The following is a 14,624-nucleotide window of genomic DNA, read 5'->3' on the forward strand; positions in this document are numbered from 1 at the left end:
CTTTAGCGTGTATAATTTACTAATCTTTGCGTGGCTTTTGCTGCCCTTTGTGATGCCGTATTTAGCACAGACAGAACTACCGGTATGCATTTAATTACATTCATTTTAATTATATTATTTTTAACTTTTTTAGTAGTTTAGAACTTAATCACATTTTTGTTTTGCAATTCAATCTTGTATGTTTTTTTGTTTTAGTTTTATTTACAAATAATGTATGTATATGTGCTAAGAATCCTCAGGGTTAGTCGGGACTTCAGCTACCTCAGCCAATTACCATCTGGTCCACCATGCTGAAAGTTCCTATTGGCTGAATGTACAGTAAGTGCCACTTTCAAACACTGTTTGGCTTCATGTCACTGCCCTCTATAAACAAATAGATCATATAGGGTCTGTGGAACATGATACAGGCTTTCTATGTAAATAAGAGCATGAATCTTGGATCTTGCTCAGTTTTTACACTTGAGTGTTTGCAGGAGTAGAAGGTTGCATGAATCCCACGATAAGCAAAGTGTAATAGAGCGAATGTTAAGGCTTGTATGTTAACAGGAAAAAATAAGTACCAGACACCAGATGGAGCATGTGCACATAAATGGACACTATTTGGAATACATTAATAGCAATGTGCTGAAAATGCAATAGAATAATTTTAATTCGACTCAAGCCAGGCACTGCTGCTGGCACTGAGGTATGTGGAGCTTCTTTGAAAAGTACTCTTTGATGGAGTGTAGGTATTAAGGCCGAGTACCAACTTAGTGATTTATTGCCTTCTTAGTATTCTGTACATCAGTTTACAGTGAAAGTAGAAGCGGTTGCTGGCTTCAGGGATGCCACATTCTGCCATTTTCTGTGACAGGCTGACATTTTGTTTTATACTCCATTTAGTAAGAGTGGCATTTCTTTCAGTTAACTGTACATCTTAACTCGCCTCTGGCCATACCTTGTGTTAAGTTCATAAAACTGATCCATCTAGAATGTCCATTCCTGAAAGTCTGGGTGTCACCAAAGGACAAGTTCAGACTCATTAATACTAAATAACTCCCAAACCAAAATGGAAATTGCACAACATTTTTATATTTTTTTTAAATAGGTGAGAAATGAGGTACATGATAACTCAGGTTTGTTTTTCTGTACCCCCTTTAAGGCTGGGATTTCAGAAGTGACAGTACAGTACAGAAACTGGCAGAGGTTCCACATGTAAAAAATAACATCTTTGATCAAAATGTTTAATAACAAGCATGGCAACAAGCATAGCATAAGAACAATGCATGTTTAGAAAAATATATCTGCAAATGTATTTTCTGAACACCCTTTACATTCACTTAACCTCTACTCGGTATTAAACATTTACAACTTCAATGAGCATTTCACAACACTCTGCATCACAAAAAATAGAAGTAATAATTTAATTAGATCCATGGTAGCAAATAGACCCGAGTCACTGCGCCCATACTAACAGTTTTGCACATGATCAGCTTCTCAACCACTTAACCACAAACATTTTCTAAATTATCTTGAAAAAAACTCATCTACCAGCTTACAACGCATCGCATCACGATGCATTTCTGCATATTTTTTCATGTAATCACATGCCCAGAATTTAGACGACTGGTCTTCTGTGACCAGTAAAGTCGCTTTATATGGTCATCGTATGAAAACAAAGCCTTATTTGACACAAGATAATTTAAAATCTTTCCCCCTTACACACAAACAAACTACACTGACAACCTCCTATCTCCGAAGTTCTTCCCTACAACATACTGATGCAATGTGGAGTGTAAGAACAAGTAGTTCATTCATAGTATCATTTGCCAAATTTCGGGGTAGTCTATCTCATTGTCCACATAGTCTTCATTTCTAATAATTTGACTACTATTTCTAAATCAATCTCAGATCCAAAAAGTCAAGATTGATGTGCTTTTCGGCTTTCAAAATGTCTTACAATCAATAATTAGTTGTGATGATCTCTTGTTACATGATTCAAAATGCCACAATCTCTGGCACAATCTCACTTCTTTTTCTCAAAACACAAATAGTAATAAATATAAATAATGTCAAGGAAAGCAGAAAGGCTGAATATTTGGTTTGCATGCACAGTAAAATCCTCAGTGTTAATTTATCCATTTATATTATCTCAGAGTTGAATTAACACCCAGGATTCTACAGTGTGAAAGAGGTATTGCAACAGAGAGAGTCTTTTTCCACGATTAAGTCAAATAAATTAAACTCAAAAAGGAAAGAGTGGCTTTCTCTTCATAGCTTAGATTAGCACTGGTTTGTCCCTCAGAGGCATTCACTGCAGACACATATTTTTGTTTCTGTCGCTGTGTCTTTGAGGGGGATACTCCAGAGAGAGAGAGAGGGGAGGGGGGGTTGATTGAAGTCAGACTCAATACCCAGCTGGATAGCCTCCTTTCCTTGGGTCAGACTCGGCACAGAGGCGGTCCCCTTGTCTAACCACTGCCTGGACCACCGAATCGGGAATCCTCAGCAGCTCTGTTACGTGGTTCTTCTGAGCCAGGCCATCTAGGATAGTCTGCCATGCAGTCATAGACATTATTGTCCATTATCATTAACATCGTTGTCATTATGATCATTGGCATCTTCGCTATTATTAACTCGTCAGTATCTTCAGCATAAATAATATTGTCATTGTTATCAGGAACTACATCATTATCCTTAACGTCACATCTTAATCATCTTAAATGCACAAATATTCCAGAGCAAGCTAACACAATTGTGTGTAATCTCTTATGTAAATAATTATGTATATTCTTCATAATACATACAGTTATGGCTTTGCATTTAATGTTGTTGTAAAGCAATCGTACTTTTGTTGTACGATGGCGTCACTCGCCGTGAATCTGTTATTTTTGGCAAGCAACACTTGTCATATTATGACTAATTATTAACTGCAGAGATTCATATGCTCATTGGAGCGCATATCCTGCTAGTCTCCACCAGGTCCAGTCTATGACGTCTGTCATGATCTACAGTATGTATCTGACTCCATATTTGGACATCGTTTCAGCCCATTCACTTCCATTATATAAGTTTAGTTAGATAAATTATTTCAGAATTGTATCAGTCCAGTGGTTTGTGAGATTAGCCCCTAACAGGCAGGCAGACAGACGGGTGAAAACACAATCATTAGGCCTTGGAGTCAAGTGGCATCTTTGACTTACCTTTTCAAAACCCTGCTCCACCACTGTCATGTTTGGGTTGAGTTGATTATGAAACCGAGGTTCGGTCACAGCTTTCTTTAGGTCGTAGTTAAAGAACAAGGAATTCAGGATGACCTGTGTGTGCATAAAGGGCAAGGGTACACACACATGAGACACTTGTATGCGTGTCTGAGTCTGACTAATCGTGTGGAGAATGAATGATGAGTCAGACTTACTAAGGCAGTGGCTGTGGTGATCTTTGTTCCCCCAGAGGCTCCAACGACCATTTTAACTCTGTTGTCTTTGTCAAAGATGATGGTAGGGCACATGGAAGAGAGGGGCCTTTTGCCTACAACAGAGTAGCAGAGGAACAAAATGGACTATTTAATGAACAGACATTTTTGTCATGTCTTTATCTAGGGTAAAGTGTGCCGCACTGTACATCATGGTTTTATTGGCAGTACAGTACAGCGGTTGTAATATTGAAATAATGGTAAAATAACAAAAGCAATATAAATAGCATAAACTAAAATAAACATTAATCAACATGTCATTTTTCACGTCCACGTAAATGAGCCAGAGTTAGCCAGAAGCTCATTTTCATCTGTAGTTCCTGAGCAGGCTGTTAAAAAGTGGTGATAAAACTATCCATACAAAAACTGACATATTATCAATACAAGACAAGTAGACATAGTACAGGAGATGGAACAATACAGTAAAGTATGAGTAATGACACCAGTGACAAATGGAGTTACCGTTACTATAGAGTAACTATAGAGTACTCTATCACTATAGAGTAGACAACGGCGTACATTTAAAAACAGTTCATCTAATCAAAGATGGCATCAAAGCCAAGGATTTGTACATGCAACCCTCTTTGGTATTATAGAATTATTATTTGTTGGAGCTGTTGGAAATAACTAGGCTACTCTTGATTGGTGAAGTCCAGATGGCAGCAATATGACTTAATTAATTAATTAATTCATCAATTATTTTTGGTCCCCACTCCTTGGGGTGTTATTTTTTTATCACTATATTTAGTGGAATTTATATTTATGCAGTATTGATATTATATTTGTTATTAGTGTCTATCGATCCTCTGAAACAATGTGGTTTACAGTTCAAAGTACAGTGAGAACTACTTCACTTGTCGATTCACACGCGCACACACGCACACTGTTCAATCACGTAATCAAAACGGACAGATACACGGATGACCTGGACTGAGTAGGTTATGAAGATATACCATTTCGATATGTCAATGTAATCCAGTCCTACCTGGCTGAATAAAGTTGTTGGGTGATGGAGGTATTCCAAAACCATTGGTCATATGTGGGGAGCTGAAGTCATCCATTTCATCATTGAAAATGATGCCAGTTGATCGGGACATGACTTTGGAACCAAAGCTGGTGACATGGAACAGGTGTTATTGATGTTTCATATTACCATTACTACATGTAAAACTCAGCTAGCATTACAGGCAAACCTGTGTTTATTGTATAAATAAAAGTATGAATGGATCACTCCAGTTTCTGTGATTGACACATTTTTTTATTTAAACAGTCAAAACCCAATTTATATGTTCAACCAGGCATGGCTTTTCAGAACATATACAGTATACATTTCTGCTGACAACAGCAGTCTGATTTATTTGATAATTGACATATTACAGAGTTTACCAAGGTTTGAGCTCGAACAGCTATTCGAGATGCCATCACACAAAACAGTGCAACCCTCACGCCATTAAATATTTTTAAATCTACAAAATCATGACATTTCAGCCATGTTGGCCATCAGATGATCATCTGTTGTAGGCTGTGAAACGTCAAGTCATATGATGTTTTTACCAACATTTTTGTAGATAATAAAATTATATATATTTTAATAGAGGGTGTGTCACAACTTTTTTTGTCTAAAGAGATATCCCTAAATATGTTGCACTTGACCTGACAAAACCTCTCCTTGCAGGGCTGAAAATACCGTGTGCACGTAGAGGGGTCGCCCTCCCTACTACTTCAGGGTATGTAGGTACCATATTTAAGAGGAAACACCCTTTGCCAACTGAATGACTGATAGCTTTTATAGGGCATTAAAATATTTCTGAGGCCTATTGTCTGGACCCCCTCAGCATTTTTTATTTGATGCATTCAGTGAGTCCTAAGGGTAATCGGTGGGCCCCAGACCCTCCCCCAAGGTTGCCCCCAATATTTTTGCTCTGTGCTCTTACTATAGATTGATTGTGCTGGTGGCTGCCACGGCACTTCCATCTTCAGCAATGACAGACAGGTGTGCCGTCCCGTGGTTGTCTGGGACAAAGTATTCTGGCTCGTAGTAGCTGTCCGGGTGAGTGGTGTCGTCCGTGATTTTACTTCTGATGCCGTCAGCAAAGTAGTCTGAGGTCATGTTATGGATAAGCTGGGAAAACAAAGCAATCAGTCAGAGACTCGGACATGTTAGGGTTTGTCGTGGAGATTATAAATAGCAAACTATTTATTTTGTTGGCAAGCCACTACACTCTGATGCAGATCTTTATACAGGATGAGACTGATGATGATGATTTTACTGTCTTCATCATGAAAATGTATGTCATAGGCAGCACCCTTTAGTAGTCAATATTGCCTGAATTCTAATTAATAAACGGTTGATATATTGATGAAGCAAACCCTCTCTATTGAGGTGTCCTTGAATAAGCCACAACCCCACTCCAGCTATTCATTGGCCTACAGGAGAAAATGGTGATTGTACTGGGCAGAATGTGTGTAAACTGTGTGGAAGTGAACCAGTGGCGAAAAAGACAATGCATACTCAGCAAATCTTCTCAATTACATAGCCTGCAGAAAATGTTAACAATGCCTCTTACATCTGTAATATTGAGATAACGTGGATCCCCAAGTCTGCTTCTTTTGGCGTACGCGAAACGGAATGCCTCAACAATACGATGGTATGTCAGGGTCTTTTTCTCGGCTGTAGATACACTTGTCCCTGTGAAGTTGTAGCCTGCAAAACATCAGAAGAAAATATGTCTATCATCCCATTTGGAATCACATTTGAGACTAGACTAGACTCAGAATTACAGAGTGGAATAGATGCCTTCTGATTACCGAGAACATGATGTACTGTATCCAAATTTGGGTCATGCTTCCTTCTGAAGTGTGCTTGATAAACAAATGATTTTGATGTATCGGCCTATATGTGTGCCTTCTGCTTTGCACATCTAAAGATATACTTGCCTTTTGCTTTTGTACATTTTGACAGTCATCTCTTTGTCCAGTAGCTATAACTAGCTACCTTTTTTTTCAATGGGCAGATAGCTGACACCTGAGTGGAACTATTAAACTACTATTACATTTCTCCATCACTATGCTATAAGTCTATTCCAGATCTATCACCTTGGTGACCAGTCCCAGTCATCAAATGTAACTGTGAAACTCATTCAGCCAGAAAATCATTCAGCACTTGTCTTTGCTCCAAATGTACAATGATTCTGTTGATTCTGAATGAACTTTGGCAGACTCGACTCATTGTAGTATGGGGATTACACAGTAATACTGTCAGTAGAGAGCAATCCATTTGGTTACTTTTGCACATTATCTGAGTTAAATTAACACAGAGGATTTTTACTGTGTATGTTCTGTGTTTCCCATATAGGCAGAGAGAGGAAGAACCCTGATGGGAAACCTTTGTTCCACACGACTGCACAAGCTGTTGCCCTGGCTTCTCACCATCTACAATGTTGAGGATGAGTGCCAGTACTGGGCCACTGGAGGGGGCGTCTGGAACATGCATGGTGTATTCCCCCACACTCAGCTTCAGGGGATTCTCGTTCAGCACCGGCTGGTACTCCAGTAAGTCATCCAAGGTGATAATTCCACCTACCATAAAACACAGTTACTGTATCTGTAGGTATAACCCTGATATAGCACACAATTACATCTTTATTGACTATCACTGCAGACACAGTGAAGTCTTAATTTAACACAGAAGACTAGTGCTAGTGAAACCATGTATGGCTACGGGTCCATTTGGTTTCATTTGTACATTGTTTGGGTTAAATTGGTGCTAATTATTTTACTGTGTTTTACTTTTCTCAGTCTCCTACTGGATTTCCTGTATGTAATCGTGCTCAGGAGTAACGGATGAGGAAAGACTGACCTGCTGCCTGTATGTCTTCTACGATGCTCTGGGCCAATGAGCTGTTGTAGAAAACATCAGGTCCTTCCTCTGCTATCCTCTGGTAGGTGTCAGCCAGTCTGGGAAACCTGACAATATCGTTTTCCTTCAGGATATTCTTTTGTGAATCACAAAACACTTCACTGAAACGCAAAGAAAGAAAGAAAGAAAGAAATTCCAACAATGAAGAAGCCTGCATGATAATTAGCTAAATAAAACCAGGGAGCTATTGAACAGGAATTCAATAAATTAAAAAAAGAAAATTAAAAAAAGCTGTTTTAAGAATGTAATTCCTTTAACATTCTCTCCTCACCACATATTGGCATCTCCTTGAATAGACTCTTTGCTCTTGTAGAGGGCATGAGCCAAGGCTTTTCCTATAGGGAAGCCGTCACGTGCCAAGGCAATGCTGGGCTTAAACAGCTCCTTCCATGGCAGCCTTCCATGCCTCTTGTGAGCCATCTCATAACCACGGATCTCACCAGGAATGGCAATGGACAATCCACCTGTCACAGAACAACAACAGCAGTATTGTAATTTCACAAGCTCTCTCCGTGCCTTTTTAGATTGCCTTGTGAAGAGTGACTATATAGTAAGGCTGTCATCACCATGCAATTATGTAAGTTATGTGACCATTTTCATACCAATGACTGTGTATTGTATATACCGTACTGGCTTCTTTGTCGTTTTGTTTTATTTATTTATTTATTTTACTTTACATGTTAGCAGCATGTAATGGGTGAACACGAGTTTCATGTATACATTTAGGTTTGGTAAGGTTTTGCAGACTTAAAGGGAAAATGGCAGGTTCAGAGATCTCACAAAACACACCAGCATAATTATATTGTGGCTGATTGAGGGGAAAAATGCAAAATAAATATATAAATATATATTTTAAGTTTTAGGCTCAAAGTTACCTAGTATGCCTTTAAGAAAATGTCTACAATGTCATCAAGAATTTGATTACTTATTAGCATTATGCCCAGAATTGGTGGATAAATAATTTCCATATTGAAATATATCCATGACACAGCAACTCTATGAAAACATTGTATTCTATCTGCTTCTCAATTAATGTTCCGTTATCACGTGAGATCTGTGCCGAACCAATATCTCTAGTTCTATTTTCTAGAACAACGGACCCAGTTGATACCTTTACGAGAAAGTTGGGTGTTATTGCCAAACATGTCTTCAGTGGCATTCATTGGGGCTGTCTCCCTGGCGTCGATCGTTTCAACCTTCCCTGTTGAGCAGGAAGCGAAGACAGATTGATGAGGGCTAAATTATTTAATTATCTTTTAATTATGGAGGGGAGTCCCCTGTATAAAAGCACAGACAAAGGCAGAAGCTCACCCGTGGAAGCGTTGTAGATAATGAAGAAGAGCCCTCCGCCGATTCCCATGCTGTGAGCATTCAAAAGACCAACACAGAGCAAAGCGGCGATCGATGCGTCCACCGCTGAACCATTCTTCTTTAGAATGTCTCTGAGAACAGAAATACACACTAGAAACCAATGGACTCACAGAGCACACACACCTGCACACATGTTCAGATACGGCGTGTAAACACGCCTGAACACACGTTCACACACCTACAGACACATGTACAGATATACAAACACACACACCTGCAAACTCATGTACAGACATGCAAACACATCTACAGACAGTCAGACACATGTACATATTCATACAAACATATCACCTGCAGACACATGCACAGGCATACAAACACACACATAGAAACACACGTCTGCAGTGCAGACACATGCACAGGCATTAGGGATGCACGATATTGAGATTTTGGTCGATACCCCATTACTGACTATTTGCATGGTCAAATCCAAAGATACTGATATTGCAATACAAACGTTTTTTGTAGGGTTTATCTTACACCTGTTATACAGTAATTGCAGTAAGCAGAATTATAATAAACAGTGCATTCTTATTACCAGATGTATTTTAGGCCTATTGGTGCACATATAAGTTCAAACAATATAAATTGATAATTTTCCCAACTTTTGAGCCTTTTGAAAGCATCTCCAGAAAACACTGATTGAATCTGCAGCTGTTTGATACTGATATTGTATTTTTAAGGATGATATTGCTGATACCGATATGATGACCGTCGACGATTAATCATACACAGGCATACAAACACACCTGCAGACACATGCTCTGACATACAAACACAGAAACACACCTGTAGACACATGCCATTGACATTCAAACACACACACACACACACACACACACACACACACACACACACACACACACACACACCTGTTGACGCATGCACTGACATACAAATACACTAGCCAGACTAATCTGCCAGTGCAAAAAAAAAATGCACTTGTGATTTGGGTCTGGCACCGCTCCGTTGTGAATCCATTTCCTGCTCCCGAAGTCTGGGGTGACCAATCAGGGCCCAGTATTAAAATATGGGAGACTGTAATTGGTAGTTGGTTGTAGGTCTAACCAATAGACCCCTTAACAGACGACGTCACACTGATAAGAACCAGTATGCGTGCAACCAGTATGCGCGCAATGAAACCCATTCTGTCAGGTCTCGCTAGGACGCGCCTCACCAGCCAACACACAAGAGGGGGTTGGGGTGTGCTGAAACCAGCGCACCCCGAAACAACAGGTTGTGAATTGATTGCGTGAAACAATCACCTGTGCGTCCAGTCTCAATGTTAGTAAACAAATAATTGGTCTATTGCGTCCAGAGCCATTGTTTTGATGCCGCCCTTTGGGGAAAAAAACGTCCTCATAGAAGCACCAGACTCATATACACGCAGTGATATAGTCTGGCTACGCGAGGCTACAAATACACACCTACAGTGTAGACACATGCACTGACATATTACAAACACACACACAGTGCAAAGTACAAACACACCTGCAGACACATGCACAGACATACAAACACATAACTGCAGATACATGCCGATATACAAACACACACCTGTACAATAAACATGCACCGGTACACACACATAGCTCCACATCAATACCAGAACTAGGGCCTTAACCCTAAGAAAACCTGAAAAGCCCCACACAATTTCCACAAATTCCAACAATCCTTGCAAGATTGTTGGAAACAGACACGCACGCACACACTTACCTCCCTACTTCTGAGCACGTTCCTGCATCTGCTGCCACAGCAGCCTTGGAGTAGAAGTGGTCTGAAGGAACGGTTGTGTTCTTCCTTCCCAGGCCCATAAACACTCCCAGAAACAGGCCCACTGTAGCCGCCAGCAGGACCACCAGCCCAGCAACTAGGGACTTCCTGACCATTTTCCTGCCCAGGAAAATTCAAAATCACCTCAGTCAGTCAGTCAGAAACCTTATTACCCACCACCTTCTCCTCCACCTCCAACAGCAGAATGAATTGTCTGCTGCCTTTATTATCATTACCATCATTGACATCAGCGCCTCTGCTGTCATTACGTACAGTACATTGTCATCATCACATGAATCAATGTGTGCCCTAAGCATGTCTTTCTAACAATAATAACACAGTAGGACTTGTGGCCAGTGCTGTCATTATAGGTTGCGGTGCATCATGCATCATCTTTGGATTTTGTCTCCACATTTACTTCAGACATCATGTTCAGATGATCTGTGATGTGTTGTTGTTATATATACTGTGACCTGAGAAAAAATAGGATTTGTGTAATTAATATGAATATTGTTGGTGTAATGATCTCATATCTGGATATCTGGACGTGAATACTAGACGTGCTTAACCTTTATTTGTACTGATTCACTCTCATCTGAATAATATAGTCACTGCTTTATCAGATACTATATGCCCAATGATACAAGATGCAACTGATGCAAGGACAACTAATCTACATCGTAGAACATCATGATTTATTGTGCACTCATTGACATCATTATTCCTTTCTATATCTGTTACAACTCATATCTTCTGGTCACGTAATGTGAACCATACTGTAATATGCATGTACTTAGTAAACTTCTCACTCACTCTCACCACTCTACAACTAAATTCACAACAGTTTACACTGATTTGAAATACTAAATGATCCCTTTCTCTCTCTCTCTCTTTCTTTTTTTTCCCCTCAAAAAATCTCAATAACTCAGTTTGGAAGGAAACTCCTAATTTTGTCTCCCCAACCCTCAAACCTTACTTTCCACTATGATATGCGTCTCGTGGGCCCGCCAAAATGAAGGGGTGGGTGATCTGCTTATTGATGCAGGCAGTGTTGCCAGCCATGACACGGGGCATTGTGATTGGCTAGGCCTAGGCCAACAGTAGCGGTACCTGCGTCACGGTCAATATGTCTCTCTTCGCCGGCATCCTCGGACCGATTGAGATGCCTGAGCCATCACATAGCGCCATAGTTCCCACCTGACATACAGAATGTCAAGAATTTCTTAAAAGACCACCCTCTCTGCTACCTTTGCTAATCTGCCATGCACTCCTGTTGCTAGGGTGCACTGATAGAGCTCTGACAAATGAACCTGTGGGCTGCTGCTGCTGTTGTGATTGTGGTCAAAATCTAATCAGTACCATCCAGTTCTGAGTCTCCCACCTTTGCTCAGTATGCACATGCGTCATTTCCAAGAAACATTGATGTGTTCTTTGCATAATTTAACCTCTTCCCCTCATGTAGATTTCATTTATGGAAACAAAGAAAAGCAAAAAGAGTTAAGTACAGTTAAGATTTGGCAGTCAAATTAAAACAAGTTATGAACACGAGTTATTTGACCAACATTGATAGATTAATTAAAGGCCAGCTAATTACCTCAAGAGGAATATATCATGATATAGTGTCTCTCTGTTTCTCCCCTCTGGCTTGGCCTCTCTCCTGTCTCTGTCTCTCCTCTCCTGTTTCGTCAATCTGTGGCTGGTCCCTCTTTCCTGACACCTCACGTCACTCTCTCCCCTCTGGCCACTCCCGTTTGTCTGTCATCTTCCCTATTTCCCCAGCCCTTATTGGGCCCAGCCCCTCCCACATTCTTATACACCTGTGTTTATTGGGTCACAGAGTCCCCACTGCCCAGCACGCTGCCGAAGCCCGTCTGAAAACCTGTGAGTCGTCCTCACCGACAACCCACCTGAAACCCAGTTTGGCACATGGAGATCATGGGGCAACTGAGCAGGAGGGGAAACGATAGATTAATCTACATTGGGTGGAACTGTATGAGACTTGGCATGTCCTTTGTGCCGGTACCTATGAGGATTTACAGCAAAGCACATGATTCTCTCTCTGCCCGGGCAACAGTCAAATAACTCGAGAGAAATACTCACTCCCGCACGGCCACTGACTCTGACGTTCTAGCACAGAGACCGCATCGTAATATAGCCAGTGTTTCTCTCAGTAAAATTGTAGGGTGCCGTTATTGAACTACACTGTTGACACTGTAGCGATATCAGGATCTTCTGTGATGTCATAATGACACTGTGATTGCATGTTTTTTTGTGCACGCTTTTGCCTAAGCTTGGGGCAGGATACTGTATGGTCACTGTGACTGTGTTTGTTTTGTCCTGGAGTGCATCCTTTAGTATTGGGGTATATTGTGGCCAGGGGCGTCAATTATGGTATGGGGTATGGCAAGGTATGGCAGGTGCCATACCTTGGCTCCAGTAAATAATAAAATAATCATGAATAGTAGCCTAAAAAGGACCAGGCGAAGTTTACAGAAGGGGGTCCCTGGAGGAAAATATTGGAGGGTCATGCCTTTCTAATTTTAGTACAAGGGAGGGTCAGCTAATTTTACTTTGAATCCAAGGGAGGATCATGCAATTTTGAATTGATGAAATAGTCTGTTTTTTATATACATTTTTAGTACAGCAGAACAGTGGTCAATGACCCCTCTCTATTTCAAATGATATGAAGGATTCAAATCCAGTAACACCTTGGTCTATTTAGAATCAATGACGGTCGTTAACAAGCCATCAACACACAGCAAGTGTGAACGACCCAGTCAAATCTATTCAGCGTCTTAACAATGGTAGTTGAACAATTAAGCAACACTTCAACAGGTGTTAGGCATATTAGGATATATTGGGATATTGCATTATCCAACACAGAGATATCCTCTTTTAAGTGTTTTTGTTGCTCATAGAATTACATACACCAGGTAGGTTACAATGACCAATTTATAACTGGATATTCATAATCATTTGAAGTAATTCTGTGCAAGTGATTAATTTGGATCTATATGGACAGTTGTGCAAAGATGCCAGCCTAGCTCCACAAGTAAAACCAGAATCATCAGGCCATAATTGATAGCCTAATTGTTAAGACTTAGACAGGGGCCATTTTCGAATTGCACAAGGTAAATTCAGGCTTTAATTTGATGTATGATGATGCATCAATGTTGTCAGTTAACTTGGAAGTCGGATGTCTGACTCAGTCGGATGTCCGACTTCCGAGTAACTGACAACATTGATGCGTCATCATACATCAAATAAAAGCCTGTATTTACCTTGATGTACTAAAGCCTCCCTTAAATAAACACTATGCTGTGTGCGTGTGTAAAACTGTCATCCTTGAGTTGAATTTCCTTTCTATTGTCACGCACATTAACAGTATCCACCATCGATAAAATAAAATATAATACAAATCTTCACTTTCCTACATTACTAAATGCATGGTCAGGGACCACATGCAATACCTCCATGGACCACCAGTTGAAACCCCATGATGTAGGCAACAGTGTTGTCACCGTAGTTAATAATTATGGGATTCAATGGGTTTCCCACATGTGAGTTTAGAACACTGTCCATTCTGCTACCACTACAGACACTACACTGTGCATTTAGCAAGACTGACTACAGTAATGTTCTAATCAATGTGGAAAGCAAAACATCGGACATATTATCAGTTTTAAATGTCATGTTGTTGTATTTGATGGGGAGGGTTAGGGGTGTCAAGATAACACAACTTTCACGATACATACATGATGTTGGGCATATGATATCGATATGATACATTATTAATGTTCTTTTCTCATGTATCATCAACATTGGCCATCATCTTTAGTTTAAAATAACAATTATAAGCACTTTAAAAAACAATTGTACTTTGTACACACAAATAAATACATTTGTGCAAGCTTAAGGGAGAAGTGAAGTTCTCACTAACTATAAACCCATTGTTTCAGAGGACAGATAGACACTAATATAACAAATATAATATAACACTGCATAACTATAAATTCCACAAACCTCATATTTTTGTCATCTGGCCTCATCTGGACAGCCTAGTTATTTCCAACAGCTCAAAAAAAAATCACAACCAGTGTGAGTAAG

The 14,624-nt window shown here is 40.0% G+C and overlaps 1 protein-coding gene across 1 annotated transcript; it reads right to left on the minus strand.

Moving 5' to 3' along the window:
• Positions 1-1,116: 1,116 nt before the first annotated feature.
• Positions 1,117-14,624, minus strand: ggt1a (gamma-glutamyltransferase 1a). Its single transcript, XM_084054701.1, has 13 exons — positions 14,541-14,624; positions 10,461-10,637; positions 8,685-8,815; positions 8,485-8,574; positions 7,645-7,837; positions 7,314-7,474; positions 6,884-7,033; positions 6,022-6,158; positions 5,389-5,576; positions 4,440-4,567; positions 3,398-3,510; positions 3,183-3,296; positions 1,117-2,533 (listed from the first exon to the last, which is right to left on the minus strand). Exons 1-13 carry the CDS (start codon positions 14,564-14,566, stop codon positions 2,387-2,389), a joined length of 1,755 nt encoding a protein of 584 aa, XP_083910827.1. The 5' UTR covers positions 14,567-14,624; the 3' UTR covers positions 1,117-2,386.

Source organism: Gymnoscopelus microlampas (genome assembly GCF_963454915.1).
Source record: "Gymnoscopelus microlampas genome assembly, chromosome: 4".
In the NCBI taxonomy this organism is placed as follows: Eukaryota; Metazoa; Chordata; class Actinopteri; order Myctophiformes; family Myctophidae; genus Gymnoscopelus; species Gymnoscopelus microlampas.